Here is a 15630-nt window from a genome sequence, read left to right on the forward strand (position 1 = left end):
GTCTATTCAGAGGAACCATCATTGAGGGAGATGACCCAGAAGTACTGAGATTTGTTTCATAAAGTGGAACTCAGTACTCTTATTTCTGAGGCATTGGCAGTGCTTTCCATTGAGGAGCCTTTTGCTTTGGCATCACGAGTTCCATCTTTGTCGATCATGAGTGAGCTTAGAGGTCCTTGTAAGGCCTTCTTGATGCATCCAGACATTTAAGACCTGATTACAGCAGAATGGGCCTCACCGGACACGGGGCTAAGAGTGAGAAGAGCCATGACTTGTTGGTTTTGGAGGAGAAAGAGAAGTTGCAGATTTTGAGCGTGGTGTTACAGTGGTGACTAAGAAGACCACTTTGCTGGTGGAAGGGGGCATTGCCCTAAATCACTTCTAGGATAGGAATCTAAAGGCTCGCTGAAACAAGCCTTTGATATTGCCTGTTTGGGTCTTCAAGTGATAGCGTGGTTTGTTCATGAAGTGGCATCAGCAGTCTGCAGCACACGACAGGTGCCATAACACCCAGCTGAAAGTGGAGTTGGCCTATTTGGCAGATGCTATTTATGTCACGTTACAGGTTATGGCCCACAGTATATCTTTGGCTGTCACATACTTCGGCAACTCTGGTTGAGGTATTGGGCAGCAGATGCAGCGTCTATTAAACTGCCCTTTTGGAGCAACCGGCTGTTTGGAGAAGATCTCAGTAACTTGGTGAAATAATTAAGCCACAGCGGTTGCTGCAGGATAAGCCTAAAGTTTCTTGTCATCCTACTTCAGGGGGGCTTCGATTTTGAGACGGCAGACAGTACCAGCCTGGTCATCAGCAATATGGTCAGAAGTCCCGCTTCAAGCACGCCAATCTTCCTTTCATGCTGACAGGATGTCCTCCTCTCGGTCAGCTACCCCTACTTTAAATACAGATAATTCACTTTTTTTTCACAGAAATAATCCCATATGTAATTCCTTAATAAGCGTCCATCGTATCTCAATTGCTTTACAATAATGTCCACTTATCTCTGTTGCTTTTATTCTAAGGGTTTGACAGAGTTTAAAATGGAGTGGATAAATTTGTGATCATACAAGATGAACAGAACCAAAACCGAGGGAACAGCGGTGTGGTCATTGCTGTATGAAGAATATTGTATTGGCAAGATGTTATTAGAAATACATGCGGAAATCACAATGATTGGAATAAAAGCAACAGAGATAAGTGGACATTATTGTAAATCAATTGAGATATGATGGATGCTTATTAAGGAATGACATATGGGATTATTTCTGTGAAAAAAAAGTGAATTATCTGTATTTGAGTAGGGATATACTCTGTATGGAGAAAAAATCAGAAACATTTGTTGCTTAAATAGCTTTATGGTTGTTCAAACCCACATGATTGAATGGTGAGGATGTTGACAGTATTAGGTTAATATTATTTAGGTGTTAGATTTTATATTATTTTAATGCTGAGAGTTTTCAGTAAATACATTTTTGGAATTTTCAGTAAAGAGTGAGGTAGTTCTTTGATATTTTATATTGTAACTAGATTGAAAAAGCAATATTCTGATAGTGATTTTTATTGCATTCAATGAGGATATCCTGAAAACCACGACTGGCTGGGTGTGCCCTGAGGGACTGTGTTGAAAACCTCTGATCTAAATAGTACCTGGGGAGATCAGGACATATAGCTGCTCACAGGTTATCAAATATAACTGTTGACAGAGCCTCAGCAAACTTTTTTCTCCCTAGCTAAGACTGGAGAAAAAGCCAGTACATTCTAGATAAATTTTGAGCTCCTGGGCCAATCAGAGCCCAGATCAACAAGTTTTAAAAATAGCTGGCCACCCCCGTTGCTGCTGCTCCTGTAACCTCTGCTTGTTATTGGATATATAAGGGAAAAAAGGGGGGGAGGTTTTGGGGAGGGAAGGGGGGTAGGGAACAGGGAGGGGAGGGGGAGTAGTTTAGGGGGGGAAATACTAATATCAATAAAAATACAAAATGTGAAGATATGCCAATTGCTGTTATGGAACTTGCTTATGTAATGTGAAATGTTACAGCTGATTATGTTCACCTAATAAAAAAAATGATTGAAACATAAAAATAGCTGGCCACATCACTGCAGGTTATCTCTTATCTGTGTTAACTAAAGAAAGAACCAGTCAGTTCTCTGTAACAGTTTTAAACATAAACATGCACCAGGGAAATACACTTCAAGTAATAATACAGTTTACAGGCTTAAAACCTACTGTTTTGTCACATCTCCCTCCTTAAGAGAGAGACCCCAGACTGTGGCCTCTACAGACCATTGGTTGAGTCTTGACTGTCTAGTGTCAGGGCGGTTCTGGGTCTTCCTTTCTGGAGAGTCTATCACCATTGCCATGTTCACTGCCTTTCCGGTTCTGTATGGTGAAGTTGTACATCTGCAGGATGGGCTCCACCAGAGCAGCTTCTCATTCTCTCCTGAGACTCTCTTAAGCCAGACCAACGAATTGTGATCTGTGATGGCAGTAAAGTCTTGCCCAGACAAATGTGGTTGTAATTTCTTAAGGGCCCACACTATGGCCAGATACTCTTTAGCACTGGCATAGGCTACCTGTCAAGGAGCTTGAGACTCGGGTACACAATGGGGTGCTTCTCCCGTCTGCTATTCACTTGACTGAGAATAGTCCCAATGTCATGTGCTGAGGTATCTGTCTGTACCACAAATCTTTGCTGGTAATTAGGTGCAACTAGTACTGGATCAGTAGCTAATGCTGTCTTTAATGACTGGAAGTCTGCTTCACGTTCTGGTGATCAGTTAACTATTCGGGGAAGTCTCTTTTTAGTCAGGTCAGTTAGAAGCTTGGCTATGGTGCTGTAGTGAGGCACAAACTTCCTGTAATACCCCGCTGTTCCAAGGAAGGCCAATACTTTGCTTTTTAGTTTGGGGAGTGGGCCAGTTTTGTATAGCTTCTACCTTGACTGGTTCAGGCTTCAGCTGTCCACCTCCCACTCTGTGCCCCAAATATTGCATTTCTGCCGTCCCTATCTGGCATTTGCTGGGTTTTTATGGTCAGGTGGGTGTCCCTGATCCGGTCCAGTAATCCACTCAAATGGATCAGGTGGTCATCCCAAGTCTGACTGTACACAGCAGTATCATCAAGATAAGCTCTAGCATGCCCCTGGAGTCCATCTAACAGACAATTCACTAAGATACGGGATATCAGATGCAGTACAATCATTAAGTCTTCTGTAATCCACGCAGAAGTGGGTTGTGCCATTTTTGGGAGGAACGAGAACTAGCTGTACGATTTGCATAGGCCTTTAACATATTTACATGAAAAGTACACTGCTTTCTGTCTTGAGAGTCAATAGATGGTACTGCATGACCAGCGTTGAACAGTTTTTAATCAAAAGTCAAAAAGCTTCAGGGTCTCTTCTTTCCAGTTTTAACAAAGCCGACTTTGACCAAGCTAGCATTTTGAAAAGGCTGTGTCAGGGTCAACTGGTCGAAAATGTCTATAAGAAACTGGTCGAAAATATCTACAGGAAAGAAAAGAAAATTAAATATTTGTTTGTCGTTCGTTCTTAATCACTCACATCGTTAATGCTTACATACATTCCATTCAAAAGCCGACGGTTGCTCTAGAGACAATTTGCTGGAAAATGGCGACCCTTTAAATAGTTTGTAGTGACGTAATACGCCTAACTTGGCAGGAAGTTGTCTCTAGAGCAACCGTGGTGCCAGTAACTTAGCTGAATCATAAAGTCGCTGTATCATCCGCCTCCTTTTTCAAAGTCCGGAATTTTAGTCTGTAGGTCTTGGGGGTAATGGCATAACTGTTCCACAAAGCTTTGTGTACCTCCTCAAACTGGAAGCACATCTCAATGGACAGTCCTTGGAACGCCTCAAGTGCTCTACCAGTGAGCTTTCCTCCCAGATAGCACACCCAGTCTTTCTGAGGAATCTCATTGAGGCAGCAAATTGTTTTCAAAGGCAGTTAGATATCCGTCAGTGTCCCCTCAGATATCATCAAACTGTACAAACAAGTTGGGCCCGATCTGGGCTGTGGATCCTACTTATGGCCTTAGCGCAGGGGTTGGGCTGGAGCTTTGGATGCGAGCCATTTCCATCTCCAACTTCATTTTCTGCAGCTGGAATTCCCGCTCATGGTCCTCATACTGCCACTGGAATTCACTGTCTCACTGCTGTCGCTCTTCCCATTCCTCTCGCTGCTGTTGCTTTCATTCTAGCATGTAGATCTGCTGCATCTCAGTTGGTGTGGCATCTGGCCCTGCCAACTCATGAGCCTCTGCCCATAAGGGGTCTGCTGTCCTCCCAGGAGAACTCTTTGCAGGCCAGTCCTGCAGCTTCTCTCCGCTGAGGTCATCCGGTCACTGGTGTTACATCAGGCATATCCAGTGTCTGAGGTTTGCTACCGGCCTCCATCAACACACTGCTAATCTCCTAACTCTACGAAAAAAAACTCTAAAAGTGGCAGGGACCCTGTTATTACTGCACTTGTTCACTGTGCTCTGTGTCTGAAGGTTGCAGATTTAAAAGACTCAGAACTGCTCAGTGGTTGGTGACCCTCATGCCACACATTGAGCCTGACAATCCCACCATGCTGCTACAAAAAAAGAAAGACAAGGTCCGTCACAAGACGCCTAGCCACCTGCATGGGGCTACCCCGCGGCCACTTAGAGGGACTATCCCCATCACAGATTCTTCAGTCTCTAGGTGAATATCCAGAACTTCTCAAGCTGTAAAAAGGGTTCTGTGGCGGTTTTGTACATGTGCAGCTATATTACAAATTATAAAAATTGCAAACTGCTCAAAATACCACTGCACACCTCATATGTAAATCACATCACTTCACCAAAGCAACTCCTGTTTTATATAACGTACACTAGTTACCAATAAAAGAATATCTTTCAAGTTCTGTGTTTTTATTCACCAAATTATGTATGCTTGTTCTCCATCATCTATGAACAATCTCATTGAATTACCCCAACATAATGCTGAATCATCATCCAGAGAATATCTGATTCAGCATTTCCCTATTTGTAGGAATGTAGCCTTTAAAACAATTCACAATGTCAGTTTTTCATATCAAGGTACTAACATTTGGAATTCTCTACCAAAAACAATTAAATGCACAGATGATTACCTGTCTTTCAGAAGCCTGAAAACTCATTTTTTCAATTTAGCCTTTCAGAAAACAAAGAATTCTGTTACAATTGAGCAATGCTGGGAGGCTTTGTCTTATCCTCCTCCATCCCTACATGTTAAGTCAGCCAGTATAAATATACAAAAACACAGGTGATATGACCTTTTGATGTCCACTTACAGTGCAAATGTGGAGTGGGCTTAAGTTTTTGGATGGGATGAGCATGACAGAGGTCAATAGAGGATGTGTATTATATTATTTATTTATAGTACATTTATACCCCACATTTTCCCACTAAAGCGGGCACAATGCGGCTTACAAAATTATATAAGGTTACAAATCAATGAGGGTATTGACAGAATAACGGTTTGGAACAGGTGCAGTCACGAGGAGGAAGGCGTGGACTGGTTGATATAGTTGAGATAAGCTTGCTCAAATAAAAATGTTTTTAATGATTTCTTGAAAAGTTGATGGTCGGCAGTCACTTTTAAGTACCTTGGTAGTCCATTCTAAGACTTTGGGCTGACAAAGGAGAAGGATGAGGAAAAGAGTAATTTATATCTAACAGACTTACAGCTTGGATAGTGTAGTGTACATTACTTTATGTTTGAGAGAGCTTTTTAGAAGTGCCACTTAGAGGGTAATATTAAGCCCTCAGGAGTAAATGGCCAGTAAGCAAGCCACTTCCAGCCATTGGCTGACGTAACCTCGAATATTCAATGCTGGGGTATGTGCAGCTGGCAGTGAATATCTATGTGCACTTTTTACTTGCTGTCCTAACTTTATGTGCTCACTTAATTTGGTTAGCAGACTGAATATGGCTGCCAACAGGCTAAGTTGCTGCTCCACCCTAACTCTGTCTCCAGAGTGTCCCTATCCTAATTGGTTTGGAGATGGCTGGTTAGCAGGGATATTCGGCAGCACCACCACTGAATATCCAGGATTGGCTAGCTCAGCGGGATTTAACCATGCAGGAGCTTCCCTTGTCAGTTCAACCCTTTGAATATTGACCTCTTAATTTTCTCCAGGGGTTGTAAATTCTTCATATTTTATACTTGGCTCGTAGAGAGGTGTGGTAGCCGTGTTAGTCCACTCTTAAAGGTTATCAATAGAAATCAAACAAAATAAAACATGGAAAAGAAAATAAGATGATACCTTTTTTATTGGACATAACTTAATACATTTCTTGATTAGCTTTCGAAGGTTGCCCTTCTTCCTCAGATTGGAAATAAGCAAATGTGGTAGCAGATAGTATATATGAGAGAAACATCAAAGCATTACTTTGACAGTCTGACAGAGTGGGAGGGTGGGGGTATGCATGGGGACATCAAAGCATTTCATTGATATTCTAACAGAATGGGTGTTGGTAGGTGAGAGGAGGGTAATAAACAGAGAAATACAGTTTTATGTTTTATAATGAGTTAGAAAACCCAGATCCTTATTAAGTCCTGTTTGTTGGGTGTCAAAATATTCAATTATTCTTATTTCAAAGGTCTTACGTTCCTGTATTGTTTTAAAATTACCTTTCAGTATTCTTACTGTGAAATCACTGGTACAGTCTTCTGGTCTTGTGAAGTGTTGGCCCACATTTCCAACACAGACGGAAAAAGAAAAGGGCACGTTTCCGTGTAACACAGCCAGCTGCAAACTATGCCAAAACATTTCACAAGACCCCACAGTCATTCACAAAGGAAAAATATTCAACATAAAGGACTATTTTACATGCTCATCTTCCAATGTGGTATATATCATTCAGTGTAAAAAATGTGACGAAGGATGCTATATTGGAGAAACAGGCCAGATGCTTAAGACAAGATTCAATCAGCACAGACATCACATGAAAATAGCCGGTGCCAGTCAGGCCCCCACCCCTGTGGGCCAACACTTCACAAGACCAGAGCACTGCACCAGTGATTTCACAGTAAGAATACTGAAAGGTAATTTTAAAACAATACAGGAACGTAAGACCTTTGAAATAAGAATGATTCAATATTTTGATACCCAACAAACAGGACTTAATAAGGATCTGGGTTTTCTAACTCATTATAAAACATAAAGCTGTATTTCTCTGTTTATTTCTCTGTTTATTACCCTCCTCTCACCTACCAACACCCATTCTGTTAGAATATCAATGAAATGCTTTGACGTCCCCATGCATACCCCCACCCTCCCACTCTGTCAGACTGTCAAAGTAATGCTTTGATGTTTCTCTCATATATACTATCTGCTACCACATTTGCTTATTTCCGATCTGAGGAAGAAGGGCAACCTTCGAAAGCTAATCAAGAAATGTATTAAGTTATGTCCAATACTTGGCTCGAAAATGATATAAAGAGAGAATTTTTAACATAAGGAAGAGTGATGATTTGGTATGTCAGTGGCATGCTGCTTTAGATGGAACATTATCCTAGAGGTAAAAAAATGGCTTTCAATGTAAAAGACTGTTCTTTTACTTTTACTCCCCCCCCCCCCCCCTAAGTTGTTTACTGAAGACATCAGGGTACTGGAAGTAACTCAGCTACAGCTATCATTTATTGCACAAAGAGAGTCTCTTGATGGAGCAGCACCAAACAAGCGGAGGAGGATTGAGCTGGGATGGGAGGTGGTTCGAGAGAATCTGCAGAGATCTCATAATGATTTTGATATCATACCTTGGTAATTGGATTTTTCATGATTCTTGTTTTACTGGTATTATCTTTAAAAAGCACATTTTTTTGTTTTGCAAGGGGCAGTTTAAAAGTGATCAACTAGCTTCTCGCCCCTAAATAGTTTAGCCAGTGAAATCTTAAAGCTAATTAGTCACACTTCAGAATCAATACTGAGACTGGAAAAAGGGGTTAAATATTTAAAGCACAAAATATTGAGGAAGAGTCATGGATGACAGGTATGGATAAAACTGGCACTAGGTTACAAGGATCTTGAGGGTTGAGGTCTCAGAGGTACAAGTACAAACAAGGAAAGGGTGGCATTTGTTATACGCTTGAGCATGAAGAGACAGTCCCTGCTCGACAGAACTTACAATCTAATTAGGACAGACAAACAGGACAAATAAGAGATAAGGAATTACTAAGATGGGAATGATAAAATATGGGTACTGAACAAGTGAGTAAGGGTTAGGAGTTAAAAGCAGTATCAAAAAGGTGGGCTTTTAGCCTAGATTTGAAGACGGCCAGAGATGGAGCTTGACGTACCAGCTCGGGAAGTCTATTCCAGGCATATGGGGCAGCACGATAAAAGGAATGAAGTTAGCAGTGGAGGAGAAGGGTGCAGATAAGAGAGATTTACACAGTGAATGGAGTTCCTGGGGAGGAGTGTAAGAAAAGATAAGAGTAGAGAGGTACTACATTTGTAAGTCAATAAGAGGAGTTTGAACTGTATGTGGAAACGGATAGGAAGCCAATGAAGTGACTTGAGGAGAGGGCTAATATGAACATAGTGACACTAGTGGAATGTAAATCTCTTTTTGTATAGGAGCCACCACCTTTCTGTATTTTACTAAATTTTGTTATGCCATTGGGTGTGATAGCAAGGAGCAAAGTGTACCCAAATTCAACCCCTATTTTGATGTTGAAAAGATACCTGTATGTATATCTCCCTCTCTGGTTTGTACACACTGCAAACAAGGCATAGTTTCTATTTTCAGATACATTTCCTGGTAGTTATTATTTATTTCTCTATCTGTCACCAGAGCTTTAATTTTATTGTTGCATATATTGCTAATGTCCATATCTTGTTTAATAATCCAGGTTACAAGTTACAGCTTGTCTTATAGCAAAGTATCCCGAGAGCTTTCCCAGCAGTGAGCTTACAGCAGTACTGACTGTCCTGCACCAGTTGCTTTCTCAGCAGCGTCGTGGCGAAAGGGTCCCATATGTATTGAAGTGTCTCACAGAGATTGCTGTCTGTCAGAACCAGAAAGTGGACTTGCAAACTTCACATAAATTGGAACTGCAAAAGTTATGGACCAAAATATGGGGTATTACCCTTCGAAGCATAAGTTCTCAGCAAACAGAAGCAGAAGGCTTTGGATTGCTGGAAGCCATAATTCGAGGAGGCTTGGTCCACGTAGACAGAGACCTGTGGAAGATATTTTCTGGGTCTACATGTAAACCTTCAAGGTATGTGACAGATAGGGCAAAGGGTCATGGATTTATTATACCATCTTTCTGTGGTACAACCAAATCGGTGTTTTATTTATTTATATGTACATATATATACATATATATATATATATATATATATATATATATATATATATATGTGTGTGTGTGTGTGCGCGCATATAGATATAGATAGATACAGATATGTGTGTGTGTGTGTGTGTGTGCGCGCATATAGATATAGATAGATACAGATATGTATGTGTGTACTTTCTCTGTCCCTAGTGGGCTCACAAGCTATGTTTTGTACCTGGGGTAATGGAGGGTTAAGTGACTTGCCCAGGATCCCAAGGAGCCATAGTGGGAATCAAACCCAGTTCCCGAGGTTCTCAGCCCACTACTCTAACCATTAGAACTGAAGGATATCATGATATTTCTTCCATAACTACTTCTGCACGTACATTTTTATTTTCTCCATGTTACCAACTTTCAGTGATTGTAGTAGGTGCCTTGGATTCCTCGATAGGCCATATGTTGATGGAGTGACAAATCTGAAAATGTTGCATATGAGCCTACAGGGTCTTCCAACAATCTGTTGTCCTCTGTAAAGTTCATTGCAACCACACCCCATCTCTGTAACTGAACATCAAAGGCCCAGTCTCCTGTGCGTATGATATTACATATATGTAACTGGACAGTAGGTGTCATCCTTATGTTTGGAAAGTTCATGTCGTTTTAATTTCCTTTAATGTTTTTCTTACAAACGTTTATGTTTATTAAAATTTTCTTATACCGCTTAACTTAGAAGACCAAAGTGGTTTACAATACAAATATCAAAAATTATAAAGGAAAAGAACTCCATATTATTAATAGGACAGACCTACTCAAACATAACTTGCTTTCATATTGCAGAATTATGTGGTTAGTGATGTGTAATAACACTGAAATGCAGTCGGGACCCTCTGATCGACAGCTTCATGACAATCTTCAAGTCCTTACTCAAAGCCCATCTCTTCTCCCTTGCTTTTGGCGCCTAACCACCTTCCCCATTCATGTCACCTCCACTGAGTACATAGTTTATAACCTTTAGATTGTAAGCTACCTACATTGACTACCTAAGTTGTAAGTTACCTACACTGACTACATAGGTTGTAACCTTTAGATTGTAAGCTCTCTTGAGCAGGGACTGTCCTTCCCCATGCTAAACTTGTACAGCGCTGCATAACCCTAGCAGCGCTATAGAAATGCTAAGTAGTAGTAGTAATGTTAGCTCTTCTGACCCGTGCTTTTTTTTTTTAATTTTTATTTTTGAACAGCAGTACAGGGAAACAGGAACACTAACATACTATTGGTAAGAAGAACATGAATCACAGGAGTTCAATATGGGTAGAGATGTGAGAATCCATAGCATAGCATGTGTTAACAGGGCAATGAATTATCCCATAGTAGAAGCACAATAGCAACTGTAAATCCAAATTAAGTAAGAAAATCAAAATAAGTCAAAGCTATGGACAGTTTCCTTGCTGCCTGAGGATCAAGTTTCCTTACAATATCTACTTTTCTTTTGTATCAAGCAGCCTGTACACCCGCACCAATCATTAGGTAGTCTTATCTCATATATTCATCAGCATACCTAAAACTCATACAGTCATATGCCAGTCATTCCAGCTCGCCCACATGCTTGTACCCTATTCCCCCCCCCCCCCCCCCCCCCGATGCCTAGAACTTATTCTGTTGGGGTCCATGTGATCTCCATGGGACAGAGTCTAGAAGTCATTTTATTTATTTATTTATTTATTTATTTATTGCACTTGTAGCCCACATTTTCCCACCTGTTTGCAGGCTCAATGTGGCTTACAAAAAACCTGTCCTGGCATCACCATTTCAGGGTACAGAGATACAAACAATGCAATAAGTTGCACCAAAGGGCCACTTATTGTACTCTATCAAGCTTATTGTCACTCTTGTAAGATCTCATTTCAAATTTTGCCAATTCCTGCATTCTCCGATTCCATCTGTGGGCGGGAGCCACTCCTAAGGATGCCTAGAATTGCAATATTACCTTTTTTGCTAGTAGAAGAGCTGTAACCAGCTGTTACAGTTTATTACATTTGCTATACCGCTAGGCATTTTGCAAGAAAAAGATCATAGTGATGTACAATATTAAAATAACAGCAAATCAGAAAAGAAGTACAAAATCAGATAGGAAAGCATCAGTCGCATTTGCATTGTAATCTTTGTAACGTTGTAAGCCACATTGTGCTCGCTCTAGTGGGAAAATGTGGGGTATAAATGTACCAAAAATAATAATAAAGATATGGTCTGCAGAGCTGTACAAGATACTCAAGCTGAGTTCTTACCAAAGACTTACAGAGGTACTATAGTCTCATTTCTTTTCCTCCTCATTCCTCTTCTAATATACCAAAGCTTCTGTTCTGTTCTGTTGACTTTTATTCTGTATTTCACACCAATAACTATTAAGATCGTTAGATACAATTATACCCAGGTCTTTTTCCTTTATGCACAGAAGAATTTCATCACCTATACTTTATTATATTGCTTCCTTAGGGATCTTACAGCCTGAACGCGTGACCCTTTTTTTCCCCAGCATTAAATTTAACAGCGAAACTGTAGAATATTCCTTGAGCTTTGCTACATGCCAGCTTGTGTTACCAGGGCCAGCTCAAGGAATTGTGAAGCCCTAAGCCAACTTGCTTCAGCTTCCCCCACCCCCGGTGCTGCCTCCCTCCCCCACATTGTTTCTATCCCCAGTGCCTCTCCATGGGTTTGGCATCTCTCACTTGCTTAGTCCATCTTTCCCCACCCCCCTGGTCTGGTCTCTGTCTTCCACTGTGGTCCTGTATGCTTTACTCTGGTTGCTAGCTGCAGCAGCAGCAGCATGAACAGGCAGCATTTGGCCCATCCTTGTGTTTTTCCTCTGCTGCGTCCCACTCACAGGAAATTGCATCAGAGGAGGCAGGATGTGGCAGAGGAAAGATGCAGGGATGGGCCAAAAGCCACCTGTTCATGCTGCCTATGCCACTCCTGCTTCCAGCAACCAAGAATAAAGTACAGGACTGTGGTGGAAAGGGGGATTGAGAGACCACACCTGGGGGCTGTGGAGAGACTCTGGACCAAGTGAGTGAAGGTAGAGAGGCCATACTTGCAGGAAGGAAAAAAGAGAAGACAACCTTTAGACTAGGTGAGGCACTGGCGTGACATTAGAGGCTAGAGATTTTGTCACCTTTAATTATCCAGCTCCCCTGAGCCAGTGCTTCACCTGGTCCAGTGGTTAAGCCGGCTTTGCATGTTAATGACACTTTCCATTTCTCTCCTGCCCAGTTAAGCAATTTTGAATACTGGGTCCTTTATTTATAGCTAACTTATGTAAAACTTTCTACTGAAATGTGGAAACCATATGCTATAACTCAAAGGGCAGTATTTCAAGTGTAGGACATTTTGTAGTGAAGGTAGAATTATGTTTGCTGTCTGTGGCAAATTCTTTCAGTGAATATAGCCAGGTTAAGTATTTGCTAAAGGCATTTACTGAACATCATTGTTTTATAAACCTATCTTGGGAGTACCCTACCAGTCAGGTTCTCAGGAAATTTGCCGTGGTTGTGAATGGGATGTATTTTCATGCACTTTCCCTATTATATATGCAAGTTTATATCATATCTATTCCATATCATCAAGCTGATCAATCCATAGACTGGTGGGTTGTGTCCATCTACCAGCAGGTGGAGATAGAGAGCAAACTTTTGCCTCCCTATATGTGGTCATGTGCTGCCGGAAACTCCTCAGTATGTTCTCTATCTCAGCAGGTGGTGGTCACACACAGCAGCAGCTCTGGCTAGGCCTCCAAGCCTAATCCTTAGGTTTTGTTGAGGCCTGGGGTTGAGGGCTCTTTTGAGCAAGTGCAAACCTGGTGGTGCCAGGTCCCTCCTTTTCTCCCCCCTCCCGCTGGCTCCGTTTAAAAAAAAAAAAAAATTTTAACGTCTTTAAAGGCGTTTAATTCGACGTTTCTTTAAACGTTCATTGCAGCTACTCACTGGGACACCAGTTCGTTACAGCTCGGAGCGGCAAGCAGGTAATTTTACCTTTTTATAGCGGGCAGGGGGTTCCCCGATTCTTCTCCTCGTGGCATATGGCGTCGGAGGGCGAGGGCGCAAAGGGTCGCTCCCCGGATCGCTGGAGCGCTTCTAGAGGGGATGCGGGGGTTTTACAACCTGATTCGCCCTTGATGGGTGACAGTTTAGTGACCGATGAATGTCCCGGTCGTTCCTCCGGCGTGGCGGTTTTTTTTCCGCCATAAACGCCCATCCCCCACTCCTCGCCTCCGCCATCTTGGCCGGCCACGCGGCTCGGACGGCTTCTTCGTGGGCCGCCCTTGAGGTTGGAGACATTAATGCCATGAACGCCCTTAATTTGGGCGACGGCACAAGCGGCTAAAGTTAAGCGCCGTTCTTCCCGCGCGGCTCCTTCGCGGAGTTTCGCGCCAGACGCCATTTTGGATGCGCAGCATGTCTCTCCCCCGCTATTGCGAGCGCCGGTTGAGAGTGCGTCTAGGGCTGTTGCCCAGGCTGCGGAAGTGCACAGTCTGGGGGGTTTCTCCCCCGAGTTTGTTTTGCTGCTGCATCAGGCTTTCCTCATGCAAAACGCTGCCCCTGCTCCCTCTTCTGATAAAGAGGTTGAGGTTCCCAGAGGTAAACGCCCTCGGGTTGATTTCCAGGCCTTGGAGGACTTTGTCTCCTCCGATGTAGATGAGGGCAGCGTGTCTGAGGTCTCCCAACGGTCCTTTGCGGATTCCTTGGAGGAGATAGATCCCCGCTCGGATGGAGCGGATGACCCCTCTGCAGCGCGGCTTTTTAGCCCAGAGGATTTGCCCAACCTGTTTTTACAGGCCATGGACACTTTGAAGATTTCCTCTCCGGAGGACGTCTCTCCCTCAGCCCCTGTTAGCTCTGCCATTATGCTGGGGACGAAGCGCCCGCCTAGATCCTTCCACGTGCATGATGCCATGCACACCTTAATTGCGGCTCAATGGGATGTCCCGGAAACGAGCCTTAAAGTGGCTAGGGCTATGTCCCGCCTCTATCCTTTGGCTGTGAGTGAACGTGAGGCCTATCTGTGGCCTACCGTGGATTCTTTAATCACTGCGGTGACTAAGAAAACGGCGTTGCCGGTGGAAGGTGGCACGGCCCTAAAGGACGCCCAAGACAGAAGATTGGAGGCGGCCTTAAGGTCGTCCTTTGAGGCAGCTGCTTTAAGTTTGCAGGCCTCAGTTTGCGGCTCCTATGTGGCCAGGGCGTGCCTGACTATGGTGCAGCGGGCTTCCCCCTCGGATCTTTCCTTGAGGGCTGATTGGCCGGCCCTGGAATCGGGCTTAGCCTATTTGGCAGACTTGCTGTATGATGTCTTGAGAGCCTCAGCTAAAGGCAGGGCTCAGACAGTCTCTGCGCGGCGGTGGCTTTGGCTGAAACATTGGTCTGCTGACCACGCCTCTAATCCCGCCTGGCTAGATTGCCTTTTAAAGGCAAGCTGCTCTTTGGGGTCGAGCTGGACAAAATCGTGACCGATCTCGGCACGTCTAAGGGCAAGAAATTACCAGAGGTCAGGGCTCGGGCTAGTACTCGTCCCCGGTACCCTCCAGAGGACGGTTGCTGGAAGCCAGTCGGTACCGCCCGGGCAAGTCGGGTTCCTCTGCCCCCTCTTCCTTCAAGAGGAATTTCTCCCCCAAGCAGCATTCCTTTCGCAGAGACCGCCGTCCCGGAGGTGCTCCCTCCGGTCCTCCCCCAGGGTCTCGTACCCAATGACGGGGCCTTGGTCCACGCCCCAGTGCAGATTGGAGGACGGCTGTCCTCGTTTCTGGGCGAGTGGACCACTATAACTTCAGACGCGTGGGTGCTGGAAGTCATCAGAGACGGCTACAAGCTAGAGTTCTGCCAACCCTTAAGAGACGGGTTTGTACTCTCTCCCTGCAAGTCTCCGGTCAAGCTGTGGCAGTGCAGCAGACCTTGGACAACCTGATCCGCCTGGGTGCGGTCGTTCCGGTGCCAAAAAAATCAGGTTGGCAAGGGACGTTACTCCATTTACTTTGTGGTTCCAAAGAAAGGAGGTTCTGTCCGGCCTATCCTCGACCTCAAAGGGGTCAATCGGGCCTGGAAAGTGAGGCACTTTCGCATGGAGACTCTCCGCTCTGTTATAGCGGCAGTGAAGGCAGGAGAGTTCTTGGCTTCCTTGGACATCAAGGAAGCGTACCTGCATATTCCCATCTGGCCTCCTCTCCAACGCTTTCTGCGTTTTACAGTCCTGAGACGACACTTCCAGTTCAGAGCCCTCCCTTTCGGGTTGGCTACTGCTCCGCGGACCTTTTCCAAAGTAATGGGGGTCATAGC

At 43.7% G+C, this 15630-nt stretch overlaps 1 protein-coding gene across 1 annotated transcript in view; it reads left to right on the plus strand.

Annotated features, from left to right (window-relative positions):
* The window catches only part of ATM (ATM serine/threonine kinase), a 293334-nt gene that overhangs the window by 59162 nt on the left and 218542 nt on the right, over window positions 1-15630 (plus strand). Inside the window, 2 exon segments of the mRNA XM_030202389.1 lie at window positions 7612-7787; window positions 8879-9250. Of these exon segments, the coding sequence (XP_030058249.1) occupies window positions 7612-7787; window positions 8879-9250 (548 nt within the window).

This window comes from Microcaecilia unicolor, chromosome 4, assembly GCF_901765095.1.
Source record: "Microcaecilia unicolor chromosome 4, aMicUni1.1, whole genome shotgun sequence".
Lineage (NCBI taxonomy): Eukaryota > Metazoa > Chordata > Amphibia > Gymnophiona > Siphonopidae > Microcaecilia > Microcaecilia unicolor.